The sequence below is a fragment of the Zasmidium cellare genome (assembly GCF_010093935.1).
Source record: "Zasmidium cellare ATCC 36951 unplaced genomic scaffold M409scaffold_3, whole genome shotgun sequence".
Taxonomy (NCBI): domain Eukaryota; kingdom Fungi; phylum Ascomycota; class Dothideomycetes; order Mycosphaerellales; family Mycosphaerellaceae; genus Zasmidium; species Zasmidium cellare.
Window position 1 is genome coordinate 67132 of NW_022986947.1, and position 17987 is coordinate 85118.

At 54.7% G+C, this 17987-nt stretch overlaps 8 protein-coding genes across 8 annotated transcripts; 3 read left to right on the forward strand and 5 right to left on the reverse strand.

The window, feature by feature from the left end:
- Positions 1-83: 83 nt before the first annotated feature.
- M409DRAFT_62896 (carbohydrate-binding module family 52 protein) lies at positions 84-2861 on the reverse strand (the record flags this gene model as incomplete). Its single annotated transcript, XM_033815354.1, has 4 exons — positions 84-161; positions 219-333; positions 396-2542; positions 2739-2861. 4 exons carry the CDS (start codon positions 2859-2861, stop codon positions 84-86), a joined length of 2463 nt encoding a protein of 820 aa, XP_033672971.1.
- Positions 2862-3445: 584 nt separating this feature from the next.
- Positions 3446-4696, reverse strand: M409DRAFT_62897 (uncharacterized protein; the record flags this gene model as incomplete). The annotated part of the gene is made up of 2 exons (XM_033815355.1): positions 3446-4544; positions 4599-4696. 2 exons carry the CDS (start codon positions 4694-4696, stop codon positions 3446-3448), a joined length of 1197 nt encoding a protein of 398 aa, XP_033672972.1.
- Positions 4697-6131: 1435 nt separating this feature from the next.
- Positions 6132-6833, reverse strand: M409DRAFT_17326 (uncharacterized protein; the record flags this gene model as incomplete). The annotated part of the gene is made up of 3 exons (XM_033804014.1): positions 6132-6472; positions 6526-6700; positions 6774-6833. The coding sequence occupies 3 exons, from the start codon at positions 6831-6833 to the stop codon at positions 6132-6134; spliced, it is 576 nt and encodes a 191-aa protein (XP_033672973.1).
- Positions 6834-7361: 528 nt separating this feature from the next.
- M409DRAFT_17327 (uncharacterized protein) lies at positions 7362-8357 on the forward strand (the record flags this gene model as incomplete). The annotated part of the gene is made up of 1 exon (XM_033804015.1): positions 7362-8357. The coding sequence occupies one exon, from the start codon at positions 7362-7364 to the stop codon at positions 8355-8357; it is 996 nt and encodes a 331-aa protein (XP_033672974.1).
- Positions 8358-8702: 345 nt separating this feature from the next.
- M409DRAFT_17328 (uncharacterized protein) lies at positions 8703-9564 on the reverse strand (the record flags this gene model as incomplete). Its single annotated transcript, XM_033804016.1, has 2 exons — positions 8703-9041; positions 9109-9564. The coding sequence occupies 2 exons, from the start codon at positions 9562-9564 to the stop codon at positions 8703-8705; spliced, it is 795 nt and encodes a 264-aa protein (XP_033672975.1).
- Positions 9565-11457: 1893 nt separating this feature from the next.
- M409DRAFT_17329 (uncharacterized protein) lies at positions 11458-12340 on the forward strand (the record flags this gene model as incomplete). The annotated part of the gene is made up of 2 exons (XM_033804017.1): positions 11458-12100; positions 12156-12340. 2 exons carry the CDS (start codon positions 11458-11460, stop codon positions 12338-12340), a joined length of 828 nt encoding a protein of 275 aa, XP_033672976.1.
- A 571-nt stretch (positions 12341-12911) lies between these two features.
- On the forward strand, positions 12912-14742 carry M409DRAFT_62900 (glycosyltransferase family 31 protein; the record flags this gene model as incomplete). The annotated part of the gene is made up of 3 exons (XM_033815356.1): positions 12912-12960; positions 13388-13759; positions 13820-14742. The coding sequence occupies 3 exons, from the start codon at positions 12912-12914 to the stop codon at positions 14740-14742; spliced, it is 1344 nt and encodes a 447-aa protein (XP_033672977.1).
- Positions 14743-14944: 202 nt separating this feature from the next.
- On the reverse strand, positions 14945-16576 carry M409DRAFT_62901 (uncharacterized protein; the record flags this gene model as incomplete). The annotated part of the gene is made up of 2 exons (XM_033815357.1): positions 14945-16134; positions 16183-16576. The coding sequence occupies 2 exons, from the start codon at positions 16574-16576 to the stop codon at positions 14945-14947; spliced, it is 1584 nt and encodes a 527-aa protein (XP_033672978.1).
- Between the last annotated feature and the right edge of the window lie 1411 nt (positions 16577-17987).

The window sequence follows — 17987 nt, forward strand, 5'->3', positions numbered from 1 at the left end:
TGTGCGCCGTGTAGGATATTAGAGAGGGCTTGTTGTTGATGATACCCAGAAGCATATGCGAACGACTGTACACTTCAAAAAGACTACCTCAGAGATTCATCGCGCGTCACCGCCAGCCAGGTCAGTGACCAGAGTTGTCTGACATTCGACTCGGTGGGATTCTATGTTGCGAACGTCAGCTTCGTTCCTCAAACGAGACGTGGAAATGTATATCTCACCAGTCCAGCAGGAGGCGGCAAAGCCCCCAGCGGCTCGAACGTAAACTCCCCATCCTGATACAACCACGACCACACCTCGTTGTTGATATACGGCTCATTCGCCTCGATGAGGTCCCTTTGATCGCATCAGTCGAAACAAAACACCTGATCAGCAAGCTATGAGGGTAGAGGACTTACCAGAGATGGTTATACGCCGCCCTCACATTCCCCCTCACAACCTCATCCTGACAGAAAGCCGGAGCAGGCGTCGACGCAGAACATCGTTCGAGCTGTCTTTGTAACCCAGCGCCCGTCATGGCCAACTGCCAGGACCACACCACCGTTCCGTGGTAGGCGTTATTCGTCCAGTTGGCCGCATAGACAGGATCGTCTCCATACGCCGGATTCGCGACCAAAAGTCCCACGGGGTTACTCAAACCGACCGGAAACGGCGCGAGGATATTGTTGGCCGACTGGTTGAGGAAAGAGGTCAACTGCTCGTTGTTGGTGGTGTTGGTCAAGAACAGCCGGAAACAATCATCTGTGTTCATGACGCGGACGATGGATTGGTTGTTGTTCCCGTCGAGCGCGAGGCCGTGGAAGACGATATCTGCGCTGATGTCGTCGGCGTGCGAGGGGAAGTCGTGGCCGGCGGTTTGGGTGTAGTTCTCTACGAGAGATTTCGCTTCGGCGATGGGGATGGTGATTTGGAAGAATTGGAGCGTGTTGTCTTCCCAGACTTGGGCGTAGGCGGCGGCGGTTTGTTGCCAGTCTGGGTGGGAGGGGAAGAAACCTGCGCTGGAGAGGGCGCTGATGGAGCGGAGGGCTGCTGGGACGAGGCCCGTGTTTACATCGTAGGGGATGCGGCCGCCGCCGATACCGTAGGTGCTGTCGCGCCATTCGCCGACGAGTTGGTCTTCTTCGAGGTGGATGAGGTTGTCCTTGGTTTGACCGCCGGACTGGGCGAAGGGGGCGGAGTTTTTGACTACGGCTTCGGCGTTGATTAGGGCGAGTTCGCCGTATGTGAGGCCCATGTTTCCGAAGTCGAGAGAGGAGTTGGTGGCGAAGAAGGCTTCTCTGCGGCTCCTTCCAGTTTCGGTCTTCAGGAAGTAGTTCTCCATCAAAGGGGCGAGGTAGTAGTCTGTATCCACCATCTGATAGGTACAGCCAGGACGCAACGCTTCCGGACCTGTGATGTTGTCCTGTAGGTTCAAGAAGGTTGCATAATCGCCTATCGTCTCTTCGTGACATACAATTCCAGAAGTCTTGTTGAGACGTTCGAGAACCGCAGCGATGACAGCCTCGATTGCGCCTCCTTCGCCCTCAGAGAGCACTGGCTGTAAGAGCAGAGCAGCGATCATGCTGTCTCGTCCAAAGTACGTCAAGAAACGCCATGCGCCTGCCAGAAGCTTCTCGGAGTACGACAAGAACGAAAGAGACGTCGTCTGTCCCGACTGAGACTCAATCAGACCCTGGGACTGATCGTTCAAAACTTCGCTGGAGTTCAACTGCGTGAGCTGAGGATAGTCGAACCAGGCTGTGAAGTTGTACGTGCCGGCCGCCAGCTCCAGAGTTCGATTCCCCTGGTCGTTCGTCTGGATTGAAATGCTGCCCTCGCCACTGGTTGGGACGAAGGACATCTGCGTCGTGGTTACATTGTCCAGCCATAATCTCGAGAGCAGCACGCCTCCGTCGTCAGTTTCATTCCATTCGATGGCATCCTGAAAGACCGGATACACGAGAGAAGGACCCTCAGTAAAGTCCCGAATGTTTCTGATACTCCCCATAATCGGCACAGTCAAGACAGCAGACGAGTTGAAGTTGACCAACGTGCTGATCCCAACAAAAGGATATCCAGATAACGAGTCCGCCGCGGCCTCGACGTACGCCCCATGAAGTGGAAACGTCGACGTCCCATTCTCCAGTCGAATCGCCAGAGATCCGTTAACGCCATTCTGCGGGCTGAAGAAACCCACGACGCCCGAGTTCCCTGCTGGCCATGCTACGAGCAGACGTGGGCCAATGATGGTCAGATTACTATCCTCCAACGGACTCGTCACGACGACTTGCGAGGCTGAATGACAGTCCGAGTAGAAGTAGTTCTCATAAGGCGGATCGCTTAGCCACTGCGTCGTCGGCTCTTCGGTACAGGTGGGCACAGAGGTCGCCGAGCTCGAAGTCGAAGTCGATATTGCACTCGCCGTTGCAATGGAAGATCCTGGTGGATATACAAGCTCGCCGTTGCTGCAAGAGTACATCTCCGGCAGGTAGCAGTCCTCGCCGCAGCGCAAGGTCGGCTCGCCATTGAGGATCGGGCAGAGGAAATCACCATCGTAGCAGGTGTACTGGGATTCCCTTCGTCAGCTCTTCCATCCCCGTCTAACGTCGTCGTTCCGCGCAAAGGGGAATGGCATTGCTCTCTCTTCGATCTCCAAGGCGACCAAGCTCGCAATTGGACTCAAGATTGCTTAGACAGCTCACGAACGGAGGGGGTATTCCACTTTGAACAGAATGACGAGGGCATAATTGAGAGACACATACCATGGATGGATAATACCTCGCCTCACCACAATCCCTCAACTCCTCCTCACTACTATCCTGCGGAAGAGCAACAACACGGGCCCCTCCCAGTAACAACCCAAGAAGCAAAGATCCCAAAACCATCCTTGTCGACGAAGCCACGGTTGTACAGGCCATGGGAAGAGAAAACGTGCAGTACCTTCGAACCACCTACCTCGTCATCACCACTTGCCGGCCGACGTAACAGTCGGACCGCCTGCGAGGCGCGATCTACGTTACTGCTCGCCATTGGCATTACAAACGTCCATGACCAGCGGGCACAGAAAAACGTGGTTGGGTGGCGTACCGTCCTTCGAGCGGGGGTGGAGGAGTGTGGAGGAAAAAGGACACCGCCAGGAACAGGAAGGACTAGTTGACTAGCTCGGCTGCTGAGGAGTCAAAAGTTGATATGGGTAGAGTTGATTCCATCATCAGGCAACGCATCGCTTAATCGTTTCTCATTAACTAATGAGAAAAAGAGGGTATTGGGGTATGTACAAGCTATACAAGAAAGTCATCAATCGAACGAACGCTAGACGAAACATATGCAAGCTTCTCACAGGAGAAACGAACGCCAGTCGCTGATGCAAAGATGCCGCTCCATGCAGTTTGTGAATCCCATAGCAACAAAACGCATTCCAGTCAAGTTGTCTGGTATGCAACTTTTCTCCTCCTCGTCTTTCTCTTCCTCACATCCATCCCAAAGTCATGAGTAGTCCCCTCACTTCGTTTTCCTTCATCCCGTTCATGCCGAGTGACCGCACTTGGCTTCCCTTTCGCAGTCTCGATATCCCAATCGCGACTTTCCACGCTTCAGACTCGTCCAGGACGAAGGTGTACTTCTTATTCTCGGTATCTCGTGTCGTTGCTCTGAAGACATGCAGGCCAGCGCCGCTTGGAGTTCTCACCACGCCATCTTCGAGCAGTTTCAAAGTCCAGGCCTTGACGTCCCATTCTCGCTGCGGCACGCCTCGTACATCGTCATCGATGAAGAGTCCTTCCGTCTGGATTCGGAGGATGAGGCCGTCTGTCACGTGCCCCTGATTGGCGATGAGCTGCGAAATCGGCTTGGTTGGGAAGATGTCGCTGAACAGGTACACAGCCTTGATCTGGATCTTGCCCTCTTCGTTCGTCGAGTAGGGTCCCCGATGAGATGGTGGTGGCGTCGTCCTAGCTGTGCTTTGGCTCGGTGCGTAGCTTTCACTCAAGCCAGATATGGAAGATGCTGACGATTTGTAGGTCGCAGTCTTTGCAGCTTTCGGCGAGTCGTAAGGTCGATAAGAGTATGACTCCCCTGCTGCCGACTTCGCGGTCGGCTTCTCGTATGCTTTCGTCGGACTTGATCGTGCACTGGGCGCTGATTGTGCCTTTTTGTCCTTCTCAGCCCTTTCCCTTGCTTCTCGTTCTCGCGCGTCCTTTTCACGTGTCTCTTTTTCTCGTGCCAGCCTTTCCCTCGCAATGCGCTCTCTGGCTTCTCGTTCGCGTGCTTCTTTCTCTCTCGCCCTTGCTTGCTCCCACTTCTTCTTCTCTGCTTCCGCTTTGGCAGCCTTTTCTGTTTCCTCTCGCATCTTTTGCGCCTCTTCCCTCTTCTTCTTAAGCTCCTCAGCTCGCTTGCGTTCCTCTTCTCTCTTACGAGTCTCTTCCCTTGCCTTCTCCCAAGCTCCTGCACTGGGATTCGGACGTGCCTTTGGTTCTGGCTGTGGAGGCGGTTTAGGTTGCGGCGGTGGGTCATGCTGAGGAGGAGGGTCTGACTGGGGCGGTGGAGTGTGGTAGTTCGGAGGCGTTCCGCTGTACTGTCGTTGAGAGCCCCCATGTCCACCGCTTGATCCTCCAGAACCTGACCCTGTGCTGTTCTCTGCTTGGGTCTTGCCCCATGTCCAGGCGCCGACACCAACAGCGATGACCAGAACCACCACTCCCAAGCCCCCTCCCCCAGACATGACCAAGTCGAGCCAATGCCTTATCACCGGCAGCACCAAAGTCCATATGCCCACCGCGAACAGTGTACATGCAACGCCGGCGAGGAAACTGTTCCGATGCGGTTGCATTGAAGGTAAGTAAAGGAAGCCCGAACCTGCCGAGTGTGGAGGGATGATGAAGATGTCGTAGTTTCCGTCAGGTAGTCCGCCTGGCGGGCGAGGGTTCTGCCCATGGGGAGGGGGTGGGGGAGGAGGCGGGTCTGCCATCCTCTCCCGACACTCCTTTTAAAACAAGCGGGTCGCGTGTTCCGGTCGGTATGTCGCAGCGCTACGACCGGTCGTGTGAAGTATGTATGTTATCTCGACGTCGCGGTCTTCTTAGCGGATGCATAGGCGCTGCTGGCCTGGGTCGGGGCGATGCTTGGTGGCGTGATGGTGTTGGGCTCGTGGGTTGACTGGGTTCGTAAGACGATGGCTGGAGGCTTTGCGATTGACGGAGACACGGTGGTGGTCAAGTTGCGCGCAGAGGTCAGATTGAGAGGCCCCTCAGAAAAACGCCAGAACGCCCAAGTCAGCTCGAATGACGGAACAGATTGCGGACGACGGTCGAGGCGTTGGTGGGCGGGTAGGAGGTGAATGGTTGCGGGCGAGAGAACGGGTATCCTGGTGTTATGTTTTGTGGGCAGGAAGATTAGACTTCTTCTCCGCGTGGCCAGTGTGCTCAGTGCTCACCCCATCCGAGACACTCTTCCCTGTCAGATCGCTTTGTTGACGCCGACGTCACAGCACACGCTTGGACACTCGCTCGACTCCAATCAACCCGACATCTCGTCGCAGACAACCACTATCATAAGATTGCTCTATCGCTAGGATATCACGCCCTTTTCAAAGCCATGGAGCTGTCAACAAAGCACGAGTTGGCTTACTGGCGACGCGGCGGCGAATAGGAAAAAGACCCGCTCGGACGGCGCTGCTATTTGCTGCCCTCAGAAGCGCCGGCATTTCGACCATGGCTTCCATTTGCCGGTGTCACGTTCTCACTGCAACGCCGCTGCAACTAGAATAAGTTGCAGCCTGCTCACCGCATACCGTGAGGCCACGTCGCTGCTGATGCATCATTGGGAGCTTCTTGGGGGCGAGACGTAAACATTCTCGTGAAGCTAATGCAGGCGCCCATAGCAACCGGGGAGCTAGCCGCCGCACGTTCTCGTGAGCATCTCGGCGAATCAAAGAACAGTACCTGGAGTCTTTGCGCGGTAGGTGGCATCGTCGTGGAGAGAGTACCGCATTTCAATCATTTCATACTCTGGTCGTGCCTGTTTCATCCGCTGAACTCTTCTATAGCTACAGGCTGGAGAGGACTCCGCTCCGCCTCCATTGCTGGTATCAGCGCAGCCTCTATGACCGGCTTCGAAGTCCCGAACCCCTAGTCTCTCTTGGACCGCCTCTCACATGCTTAACCCATTCGGTTGGCACCAGTGGTAAGGCGGATTCCGGCAGGCACGACCTCGCTCCTGTCGACAGCAGCCCAAGTAGCGAGACCGGCAGAGATGGCTGAAATCAGAATTCGGCCAAAGTTGATGGTTCCCCACTTGTCGACGAGAGAGTGTACAGTCTCTTCCTTGGAGACACCGGCCTCAGCAGACGCATCGGTGAGTGACGCGCTGGCGAGGTTGCGCTCCTTCTCCTCGAGCTTCTGGTTGATGGGTTCGGCGAGGATGAAGGTGTATGGCACAAGCGAGAGAAGGAGCGAGGCAGAGCTGGCGTAGAGGATCGAGGTCTTGGTCCAGGCGGTGTCTCAAATTCACATCAGCATGGCAACTTTCCAAAGCTCAAAATGAACAACATACCTCTCCAGGCGATGTAGCCGAAGACTCCAGAGCTGAAGAGAGCGATGGCTGGTGCCAGGATCCTATCTGCGTCGAACTGCTTCTTCCATTGCTTGGCTAGAAGCGGCGCTGGTGCTTGGAGGAGGGCTGGGACAGTGCCAAAGCTGGAGGTAAAGGTTTTGCCCGCGAGGAAGGCCTATTGAAGAGTCAGTCTACGATCGGACTGACGATAATTAAGAAAGACTTGCGGTAGTGGTCAAGCCAGCAACTTGCGCGATTCGAAGAGGCGTGGACAAGTTGTCCGTGTAGAAGGCACCGTGTTGTGCCATTGTGATTGTGATTCTGTGTGATTTGGGGGTTGATGTGTGTTCAGATGGAGTTCACGATGGTAGATGGTAGTTCACAAGAGAAGACGGACAGAGTCCAAGTCGAAAGAGACGCCTTGCTTCCTTGATTCGCGCATGGCAGCTACGTCGCAATGACGAAGAAGGCACGTCCAATCACGACCGCACGGGCAGCGTCTTGCAATCACTCCACCACCAGCCAGCAGCCACCTTTTCACATGCAAACAGGCTGGTGTCGCACTCGGACCAAGCTCCAAGTGGACAATGCGATCGGATCACAGAGATGATGCGCTGTGGCGTCCAGCGTAAACTCTCGCGGCTCCCAGCTTCCGGTGTGGCGCGTGAAACCAAGCGGTCGCCTGGTCGATGGCCACAAACAACGGCCCCTCCCAGCGGCCGTCTGCAAAGTACATGATGGCAGGTATGTCTTCTTTCTATGTCCGTGATTGGTGATTTCCACCAGTCTTCGTTCTCTGCCGCCATTTGTCGCTGTCGTTGTCGTCTTTAACAGCCATGCCCGGCTTTCCATTCGCCGCTGAGGACAACAATGTCCACCTCTCCAAACCGGGAGTCGACAACGGCCACTTCTGTACCTCAGAGGTCCGGCCGAGGAAGAAGGCAACGGCATCGACCAGCAGGACAATCGCCCTGCCGAAGGACCGTTATAAGGCACCGCCAAATCTCGCTGCCGGGTTCACCAGTCTTGATATATCATGCGAACGTTCTATCCGTGCCAACATCATCGCTGACAGCATCACCACGACCAAGTTCCGGATTGGAGTAGAGACCTGGGGGACCAGTCGATTACTTGAAGCCAGCGCGGTATGGATCGAGCACAAGGCCGACGCGAAGGACTGTGTGTTTGGTCAATTCGACACCAAAACAAATCCCATGAGCAGGCTAGGGAGTCCTACCAAAGGCGGCACTCTGAAAAGAACGAATACTCAACCCGGCGAACTACTACCCCAGAAACACGCCAAGCCCTTCTTCTTCCCCAAACCCTTCAGCGAGCCCCCCGAAGTAGTCTGCTGGCTCAACCGACTCGACCTGACCAGTGGACCGGACTACGATTACAAGATCCGCGCCTTCGCCGATGAAATCAACACGGAGAGCTTCCTGGCCCACATCAACACCTGGGACAACGGCCGCATGCCCGGAGCAGCCCTCTGCTGGATCGCCTTCCCCAAAGGCAAGAAGAACGTCGACAGCGGTCGATTCAGCACCAAAGATGTCCGGAAACGGACGAATCCCAGGCCTAAGACGACGTCGAGGATTAAATTCAAGAAGCGGTTTGAGAAGGCGCCGACTGTCCTCGCGGCTATCACGATGATGGATGCGGCGGGGAATGCGGATTTGAGGATTAAACTGAACATTAGCAATGTGGACAAAGATGGCTTCACGTGGACCTTTGAGACTTGGGATGATTCGACGCTGTATGCTGCTTCGGCCCACTGGATTGCGTTGGGATCGACTATTCAGAGCCGGTCTCAAGTCGTGACGCCGACTTGAAATAGGCCCGAGTTGCGTGTCAACAATCTTGAAGGCCAGCCATGCTCGTGGCGTCGTTTTCAAAAGACCGACTTTCCAACGTTTGCGTCAGCATGTCGTGCTCTTCGAGAAAAGGATTGGCCGCCGCTGCAAGAAGCGAGAAGACCCTCAGGCCGTAATGGTCATTGTACGAATAGTCGCGTGAGAGAAAATACAACGACAGAGAGGAAATACAGCAGCCTGTATAGCAACACCATGCCAAACAGCCAAAGTTACACATCTCAAACAAACCACGAACCTGCTCCTCATACGCCGACATGCTATGACTCTATGATACACCGCTTCTCCTCCATCACCCGCAAACCCCTAAAGATTCTCCAAAACCTGCCTAACAACCAAAGCAGCCACCTCCCTCCCCCTCGACAGAAACGGACAATGCCCCGCCTGCATATTCGCCACCGTAACCCTTCCATTAACCGACTGCAGAGTCCTCACAAACCCCTGCTGAAGACTGGGCGCAATCGCCTGATCCGCTTCACAGACGACGTAGAACGTAGGTATATTCATCCAACCCGGTGTGGTCGATTTCGCCCAGAGACTGCTTTCGCTTTGCGGGCGCATGTTCGTGAGAGCGGTCGCTGTTGTCTCGGGGCTGCAGTCGTTGTAGAAGATTTTGGAGGGGTTGCGGATGGCGACGAGGCCGTCCTGTTGGGGAGGGGGTTAGTCGGAATGGGTAGGTCTACGATTTGGGGGGTTTGGGTTGACAACGTACTCTGGCCACAGCCCACGCTGCTTCCACGGAATCGTAGTAGCTCTCGTTGACTCTTGAAACCACGCCGGCGATGAGGATCAATCTCGTCACGGTGCCGGTCCGGGGACGATCGAGAGAATGCTGATTGAGGCGCTCGGCGGCCGCAGCCCCTGGGATACTGCCATACCCATGCGCGACCAAGACGACATTGTGGCCGTTCTCGATCTCCGCTTTCCCGTACAGAACCAAGGTCTGCACGTCGTCCTCGAGCGTCGCCGATTGCCCTGCGACGCCAGAAGATGGGAGTTGAGGGACGACCACCCTGAACCCTGCCGCGGCGAGGTCCTGCTGGAGTTGTTCGAAGTGCGCTGGTGTGTGGAAGGCGTCGTGGGCGATGATGATCGTTGGTCTGGGTCGTGCTGCCGGTCTTCGTTCGAGCTGGCGTGAGTCCAGCCTGTAGACGTTTGGCCAGGCCATATCTGATCATCTTCCATTGTTCGACAGACGTCGAACCCTAATATCATTTCCGTCCGGGGCCGTCGTCTCCGTAGAGACTCGTCGAGAAGTCCCAAGAAGGACATTGTTGAGCGTGTTGCGGCCGTCGACGGAGTCAGCCGCAGCGTTGTGTTGTATTTTGTCTGCTCCGTCGTTCCTGTCGGTGAAGCAGTGACATTGTGGGGACCTCAGCCTTGCAACCGGTGAATCGAGTGTCGAAACGGCGCTTGCTACCTATGGTCTACCCATTATTGGGAACGACCAGTCGAGGTCTCGGGGTGCTGTCGGCCATCAGCGAAGACCAGTTCGGGGTTAGCGAGCTGAAGATTTGAAGATGAGCCTCGAAACCCGTGAGGCCACAGTGTGAGGCGGTGTTCAACGTCGCCGCCGATGTCTCGATCCATCGTGCCCTATCTTCAGTTCTGACGTTCCTTTCAATCCAAGCATTTCCGTCTTGAGTAGTAATGAGAGGAAGGAAAGGAAATGCAGCTGAGTTGTAGCGAGGATCCAATCGGGGGAGTTCGAAGGTCTCAGGGTTACATTTTACGATCCCAATTCGGAAGACAGAAAGAGTCTTACACACTTATTAATCCACTTCTTGCCCGAAGGAGCGTACTACGCTGTGTAGTCATGTCTTGAGGAGCGTACCCTTCGTGGCATGCGTAAAGTCGGAGCGAGCTGAAGTCTCTCTCTTGCTGACTGTCCTCCGGGGGTGGCAGTTGAAGTGCAAGACGAGCCGAGTCCAGAGAGATAGCGGTTCACTATCGTAGCTCACGGCATATCCGTTGGTCCTTCTCACTCGAAAGAAGTTCGTTGGCTGCTGAGCGGCCTCACATGGTCCCCTTTGCACCAATTCGGTTCTCCAGAATCCAGGTACTGTTCACCGAGTGTTGTCGTCCATGTTCAGCGCGTGTGGAACGTGCAATACGCTGCTCGTGGCGGTGTTGTGTTGTCAGACTAACAGAGGCACTGTTGGTTGTATCTTCAACGTCTTGTTATAGATTTGTTGCTGTTTCGCACGGCTCAAAGCATTGCACCTGAAGGGCGTTCCGAAGCCTGAGGAAATGGCCCATTCCATGGAGAAGTTGCAGATCCACGGCTTCGTTGCGAGGCTAGAGACTGGATGGAGCAGTCGAGTTCGGCCTCTTCCTTACCTTGCGACTTTACTGGCTCCGCACCAAGACCGTCTTGACAGATTTGCTTATCCGACCAGGTATGTTGGCCCAAGGTCGTAGAATTCATGTCCTAGTAGTGTCGCCATGGCACCGAGATGCCTCATGAGGCAAGGGTCTTCGCAGACTCTTGGGGAAACCGTACTGGTCAATCGATTCTTCGTTCATTCATGCATTCATCCAGGATACATCAGGCGGCTCCAGTGAGTAGATACTGTCTCTGGGTTCCTCGTTCATCCCCATTACTCCTCAGGCATTTAAGCAGCTTGGAGTGCAATCAGCAGCGCCGTCGCTTGTGAAAATCAGAGAGATAGCAGTAACGAGGACGGGACCTCCGTGGGCGTTGAATCGCCTGCTCGCCTTGCCTAGCCGTATCGAGTTCCAACATCTGACTCGTCGCCGGCGCCGCCACGTCTGCCTCAATGAGTGCGAGCCGGCAATGCGATGGTGGTGGAAGTTGGAGGTGGGTTGATTGGCGCAGACGCGAAATGGGCCGACGCAGTTTGACTTCGTTGCGACGTCAGCGGGATCGACCACGGCCTGAGGGGAACACCAACACTCCCAGCCTCCCAATTACCCTTCGACTGCCCTCCCCTTCATCAGCTCGACCAGATGCGCCGACGGGCCATGTGAAACCACCAAGCATCCAAACCACCTCGAACCGCTGTATAAATTATCGCCGCACTCTTGCGACTCGCCCACAATGGTTGCGACACGAAACCACCCACGCGACTTCGAGCCCGCGCCAGGTGAGAGTCCGACCAAGCCATCGCCGACGAAACGCACCACGCGCAACTCGACTGCGAACGATGTCAAGCCCACGTCTTCTCCTGCAGCCTCCACTCGATCGAGGACAGCCACATCTCCATCGTCCACGACCACCACGCGACGTCGATCGTCAGAGTGGTCACACACTCCTTCCAACCTCACCCTGATATGGCTGGCGATCAGTCTTCCCTTGGTGATTTGGGATACTGGCTATGTGCTATTGAGACCACATTCTATGCCGGGCGGGAGACTGCACTGGATCTGGTCTCCCTATGATCTCTACGGCAGAGTAGACTATGCTTACAGCATGGCTGCACACGAAGATCGATACGGGTGGACAGGCGCGCAGGGCTTCTTCAACGCGCTGGAGACGATCGCATACCTGGCCTACTTGTATATCGTGTACACATATGGCGAGCAAGAGCCTATTCAAGGAAGAGGTGCCCCGGACAAGAGCTTCATGGGACAGTTTCGGGCTCTTAGTGAGAGCAGAACAGTGTATGGTCGCATTGCAGCCATCGCAGTGCTTCTGGGATTTACCACTGCGACCGTTACCTGGGCAAAGACGGTGCTATATTGTAAGTATTACGGGTCTGGCGAGCAGTAGTGTGACAAGCAACTAACTTTCCGCAGGGCTGATCGAAGTGTTTTCTGGCTTCCACGGAATCGGCCACAACGATTGGTACAGCCTCATCTTCCTCTGGATCATTCCAAATGGTCCCTGGATCCCGATCCCATTCTACATGATGTACGTCTTTGGGTCGGAGATCCTCCAGGGCTTGGAGACAGCGACTGCAAGCAGTAAGAAGTCCAAGTAGTGATTGCAGTACTATCTCGCTTTCCTCCTTGGAAGTCACTCGAAGAGCTAGGGTCCTGTTGTTGACTTCGACTCGAATCGAGAGCATACCCAGTCATTGCTCCACCGTAGAAGATGTCTTGTACAGGAGCATGCCTTTGCGACTGTTGTGGATCATGGCGATTGGGAAGTGCTGCTGGACCATCATAGTCTGCCCCAGCGTCATGTGCGAGCAAGCTTCATGACTGTTTGCCTGGCGCGCTTTGATGATGATAGTCACAGCCCAGGCTCGAGGAGACCACTGCAACGGACGAAATCTTACGCTGAAGGCAATGTCCATGATGTACTTACAAAGGGTCGTACCAATATGTCGCCAATGCCCTGATGAGGAATGATTGATGATGGAAGGACGGTGCAGCTGATATGAGAAATAAATCGGTCGATGTAAACTAGTGAACAACGCCACATGTTGCACAGTTCCCGTTCTCAGCCTTGTCCTTTGTATAATAAGCATGAGTCAACGAAACCACGAGCAACTGTATAGACATTTCCAAAGTTGCGCTCACTCTGATACACCATCCCGTTCAATGATCATGTCCTGCGATTTAGCGCCGTCTCTAACCCATGGGGTGGATCCTTCGAGTTCAGACCTCGTATAACTCAACAACCATCAAAAACCATCTCATCTCCAATCTTTGAACAGAAGGCAAAGCGACATACTGCCCGTCGAGATGTTATCAAGAAAAGAAGGCCTTCCCAAGCCAATATCGTGACGCCACACCCGCCGGCATCGTCCACGAGTCAAGGATCATGCCACCAACCTCACTCACGCCATGGCCAAGACCCTCGCGAACACTTCTCCTAGCATTGACTTTCATCTCGATATTCGCCGGGCTACTCTACACGGGCTTCACGCTTCATAACACGGCCTACGAACCTACTGTCGTCCGGCAGGCGGTAGAAGCGGTTCAACACGCCGCGTCTGAAGTTCAGCATGAAATCATCCCCGAACAAGCATTAGATCAACACACCAATGCGACTGCTCCTCCATTACACTACGACTACGGAGACGACGACTATTGCAATACATTTCCAGACCCCGGCAACATAGCCATCATCATCAAAACCGGCGCCACCGAACTCCACGCCAAACTCCCCACGCCACTGGCCACCACCCTGAAATGCGTCCGCGAACCGCTCATCTTCTCGGACCTGGAGCAGAGACTAGGCGAGCATCGCGTCCATAATGCGTTGGCCAACTTCACCCCCAGTGCCATGGAAGGCAACAAGGACTTTGACATTTACAAGCTGCAGCAGCAGTATGTGGCTTCAGGGCGAGAGGCAGATTTACCGGATCTGAGCAGCATTTCTATTCCTTCTGATGATTGGAGGACGGAGGGGAAGAGCGCTGCTTGGGGGCTTGATAAGTATAAGTTTTTGCGTGGGTGTCTCTATTGCAAGACGAATGGCTACGACGTCCTTGCTGACTTTCGTGTGCTAGATATCGTCGAGCAGACCTGGGACCTTGCACCAGACCGCGACTGGTACTTCTTCATAGAAGGAGACACATACATCAGCTGGCCCAACCTCCTCAAATGGCTCAATACCCTGGATCCTCGCCAGAAACTCTACTACGGCAACGCCGTCCGGATCTGGGAGTATCCAAAAGAGCTCTACTTCGGCCACGGCGGCAGCGGCTTCCTCCTCTCCGGCGCCGTGGTCAAGGAATTCGCTGTCGATCGTCGAGGTCTCGCGAAACGATGGGACAAGCGCGTGCACAAGATGTGGTTCGGCGACTACGTTCTGGCTGCTGCGCTTTTCGAGGAACTCCATCTGCGACTCACGGACGCGAAACCATCTCTGACCTCAGTCGACGCGAGCGCGCTCACGTTCTCGGAGGACGTGTTTTGCAAGCCGATCGTGACTTTGCACCATGTCAATTCTCAGCACCTCAACGACATGTTCCAATTTGAAAGGACGCTGAATGGCTCTGAGCTACTCTATCGCGATGTCTATCACGGCTCGTTTCCCAGCGGTATGCCGTTCAACCGCACGAACTGGGATAATCTCGACGAGGAAGCAGAGCTAGCTCTTCAATCCACGTCAGAAGATTCAGAGAATGAGAGTCAAGAAGATCCGCACAGCTCGTACGAAGACTGCGAGAAAGCGTGCGTGGACAACGAGAAATGCCTCCAATTCTTATTCGTCAAATCCATCGCGGATCAAGACGATGCAGAGAAGGTAATGAAAGGTGAATGCCACATCATGCATGCCGTCAGACTCGGGCAGGAGCACAAGCCGGAAGTCGACAAGAACGGCAAGGGAGCGGGAAAGCAGTGGGTGAGTGGATGGCTGAGAGATCGGATAGCGAGGTGGATTGAGGAACATCAGAGTTGTTCGATAGGCGATATTTCGTGGCCATGATTGATATGCAGAATGTTTCGAATAATGCAGTTTCCCCTTCGCCCGTGGTTCGCCTAGAATGCAATGAGGTGCTTGCTTGCTGGTGAGTGAATAATGCAATGTCCCCTGACTATGCCGCCGTGTACGCTTCCAGTATGTTCATCAACTTTGTGCCAGCATTTCACAGGTTTGACTCTGCCACATGGCCAGCCCTTCACCAGCGTCATCGCTCCCCATGCTCAGGACAGCGTCTCAACACCCACCGCTCCCAATGCTTCCGCTTAGTATTACTGACAATGATATCGGTATCGCCAAGCTCTTCAGCAGAACCCACATGATCATCGCCGCTGCAGTTGCACCACGATGCCGAAGCCGGCGTGTCCGGGGAGAAACTCGGGAAATCCATATCGTTCGCGTGAGGCTCGTGCTCGTCGTCGGAGTCTTCGTCGAAGTTGGAGTCGTCGTCGGAGTCAACGTGCGTGCTCGGTCCAGGGATCGGCTCGTCTTCTTCACTTTCGTCCTCGGAGTCTTCTTCGCTGTCGCTGAGGAAGGGTGGGACTTCGGCCCCGGGGTGCTGTTGCAATTGCGATGTGGAGTAGGCAGTGTAGCCGATGCGCCTCAGGCTGACCCACTGCAGCATTCTCATTTCGTCCCTCATGAAGCTCAGAATCTCCTTCCAAGTGCTGCCGTCCTTGAGGTGGACGTCTCGAAGTCGGACACCCTTCAAACGATCTTTGTGCCGCTCCAACAACCCGATAATCTCAGCTTTCTCTAGTTCCCAACCTTGCACGCCAAATGCAATGAGGTCGTCCCATTTCACATGATGGAAGACCTTTTCCAGGGGCAGACTAAGCGGGTGCTGTGGTGGGAATCCGATATGAACAGCCTTCATCTTGGATGCCTTGGTGAAGATGGCGTGGAAGAGCTCAGACAAATCTTGAAGTTTCCCTTCTAGATCTTCTCCATCGTCAAAATGCAACGTGAGGCACGTCAACTTCTCTGCCAAGGACCAGACTGAGTTCGGCTTCGATTGTCTGAGGAACTGTGCGCTGGTAGGACTCGCGAATGGCAGGATGAACCTGTTCGGCTCGGTTTTGCGGGCATTCAGAAGTGCAATGCCCACGGTCTGCCCTGCACGGGAGCAGGCCAAGGTCCAATCGAGATTCACGGTGCGACGTGCCTCTTCATGTCTTTTTAGATAGTCCAACACGATGCGGTCTTCATGCTCTGTCCACCGTAGAAGCTGAACAAGCTGCAAGGAGGTGAAGTTGGCGATCGCCTTTTTGAGGACTTGCACGTCGAGATGCTGATCGAGAATGTCTCTTTGGTCATCTGCCTTCTCTCGCAATTTGTTGAAGTTCTTAAGTCCTTCTTGGCGTAGGTCATCTCTGATCTCGTCGAAGTTGTTGAGGCCTGGATCCTGTCAGCGTCGGTGGATGTCCATCCCAAGCTAAAGCTCACCTTCTTCGAAGAAATATGGTACCATGTAGGTAAATCGTCTCACAAGCCGTGCGAGGTGTGGGCATTGTGATATGTTGTCGAGTCGTCTCAGGCCCTTCTGCGAAAATCTAACAACAAGCTGGGTAAATTGAAAGGGTGCTCCGACTTCAGCAAGCCCACGACAGACGAGCCTTAGCCTGCCAATACTATGCCTTCCAACATTGGCGAGGGAGTCTCGGGGGTCTGGCGGGACGAAGCTCTCGACGCTCAGGAATTGACGCCTGGCAATGGCCTTATCAATTGGGATTGCTTGCTCGTAGTCTGGCTCGATATAGCTCAGTATGAGTTTCCACAGTTCCAGAGGAAGACCTTTGGGAAGGGTTGATGAGCTGGACTTGGACGGAAGAGGAGTCATGTCGTGACGAAGAGCTTCGAAGGTATTGAGTGCTGCATGAGTCGGTGTGAGATCCGCCAGTGAGACTCATTCGTGGCTAGTCATGCAGAGGTTCAAGCAACCTAGATGCGCAGTAGCATTGGAAACCAAGTTCAGGACAACGAAGATCTCATGGGAACTGCGGGCCGTTCAGTAGTGAAGGGAAGAGCCTAATAAAACCGAGCGCATGACGGAATGCCCTGGTCTGGTCAGGCGGCGTCATGTCTGCAGAAATGAAGCAGACTACCGAAGCGCAGCGGCCACCAGGAGGAGCATCATGTGGTCAACGACACCAATAGAAAGCTGAGAGCCCCCTGGATTGCAGGTCACGGGAACAAACTCGAATGCGTGCACATCGAGCGGTCCGGCGCGAACATGCGACGTAGGGATTTTTCAGTGGTTGCACCATGTCGTGTATGCCGGAACCTCGTCTGGCGTGTGTTGTGTGCTGGCAGACGCAAGCTGGAACGAATCGGAGAGGATTGGAGCAGCTCCATGTAGACGACGAGCTCCTAGCTGCGTTCTCGTGAGTTGCGGCCCAGCTGCCCGGCGGTGTCTAGCACTGGCCGCGCCTCTTCGAGTCGAAGTGTACAATCTAATGTGAGGTCTCTATACCGAATAACCACATTCCACGGACCCGTCTTCGTCGAGACACAGTCGAGGAAGTGCAGGAGGCAGACGCCACGTCTCGCATCAGCTCCAGATCTGATTTGCCGCTAGCCGACGAAGGTCAGATCGCCGCCCAGCGGTCAATTGCAGCGTGCCAACAGGTCGCAATCCAACCATTGATACACAAAGCTCGTGCAGGGCATTGAGCCAGGCAAGGTTGGAGATCCTCTGGCGTTCAGGTGGCGGGCGATGTGACAAGGGGAACGCAGAGCAGACGCACAGATGCGCCAATCCGGACTTTGTTAGTGTGGCCCGCCATGGTCGTCGCACATAGCGATGCGTATGAAACGGGAGAAGATGGAGGGCAGAAATGTGACAGATGGGAGAAAGGAGGTGAAGTGAGTGTGGCCGTTTCGAGCTTAACGCTGTTTCCCCTGCTGCGTCAGGCACTAAGGCATCAACCAACTTTCCGACCTCACCGCCCGCTTGCGTTCTCTGTCCCTGGTATCTTTCCATACCGCTGAGAGGCTGCAGTAGTATGCGAGACTCGCTGAAAGGAGAGACATGGCCACTGAAACAGACTGGAGGCCTGAGTTCCATCTCCCAGCCATGTTCTGCCTCGTTCCAGTTGAGGGATAAGCGCACTCGACCCAGCATGAAGGGTGGCATGGAGGTGTCATCACTTCGACGACCAAGGGACGATTCGAATATGGTTTCAAGACTCCCAGTCGCTGTACCACCGCGGAAAGAAAGACAATCCTTCTTACTCACGAACCATGGCCAC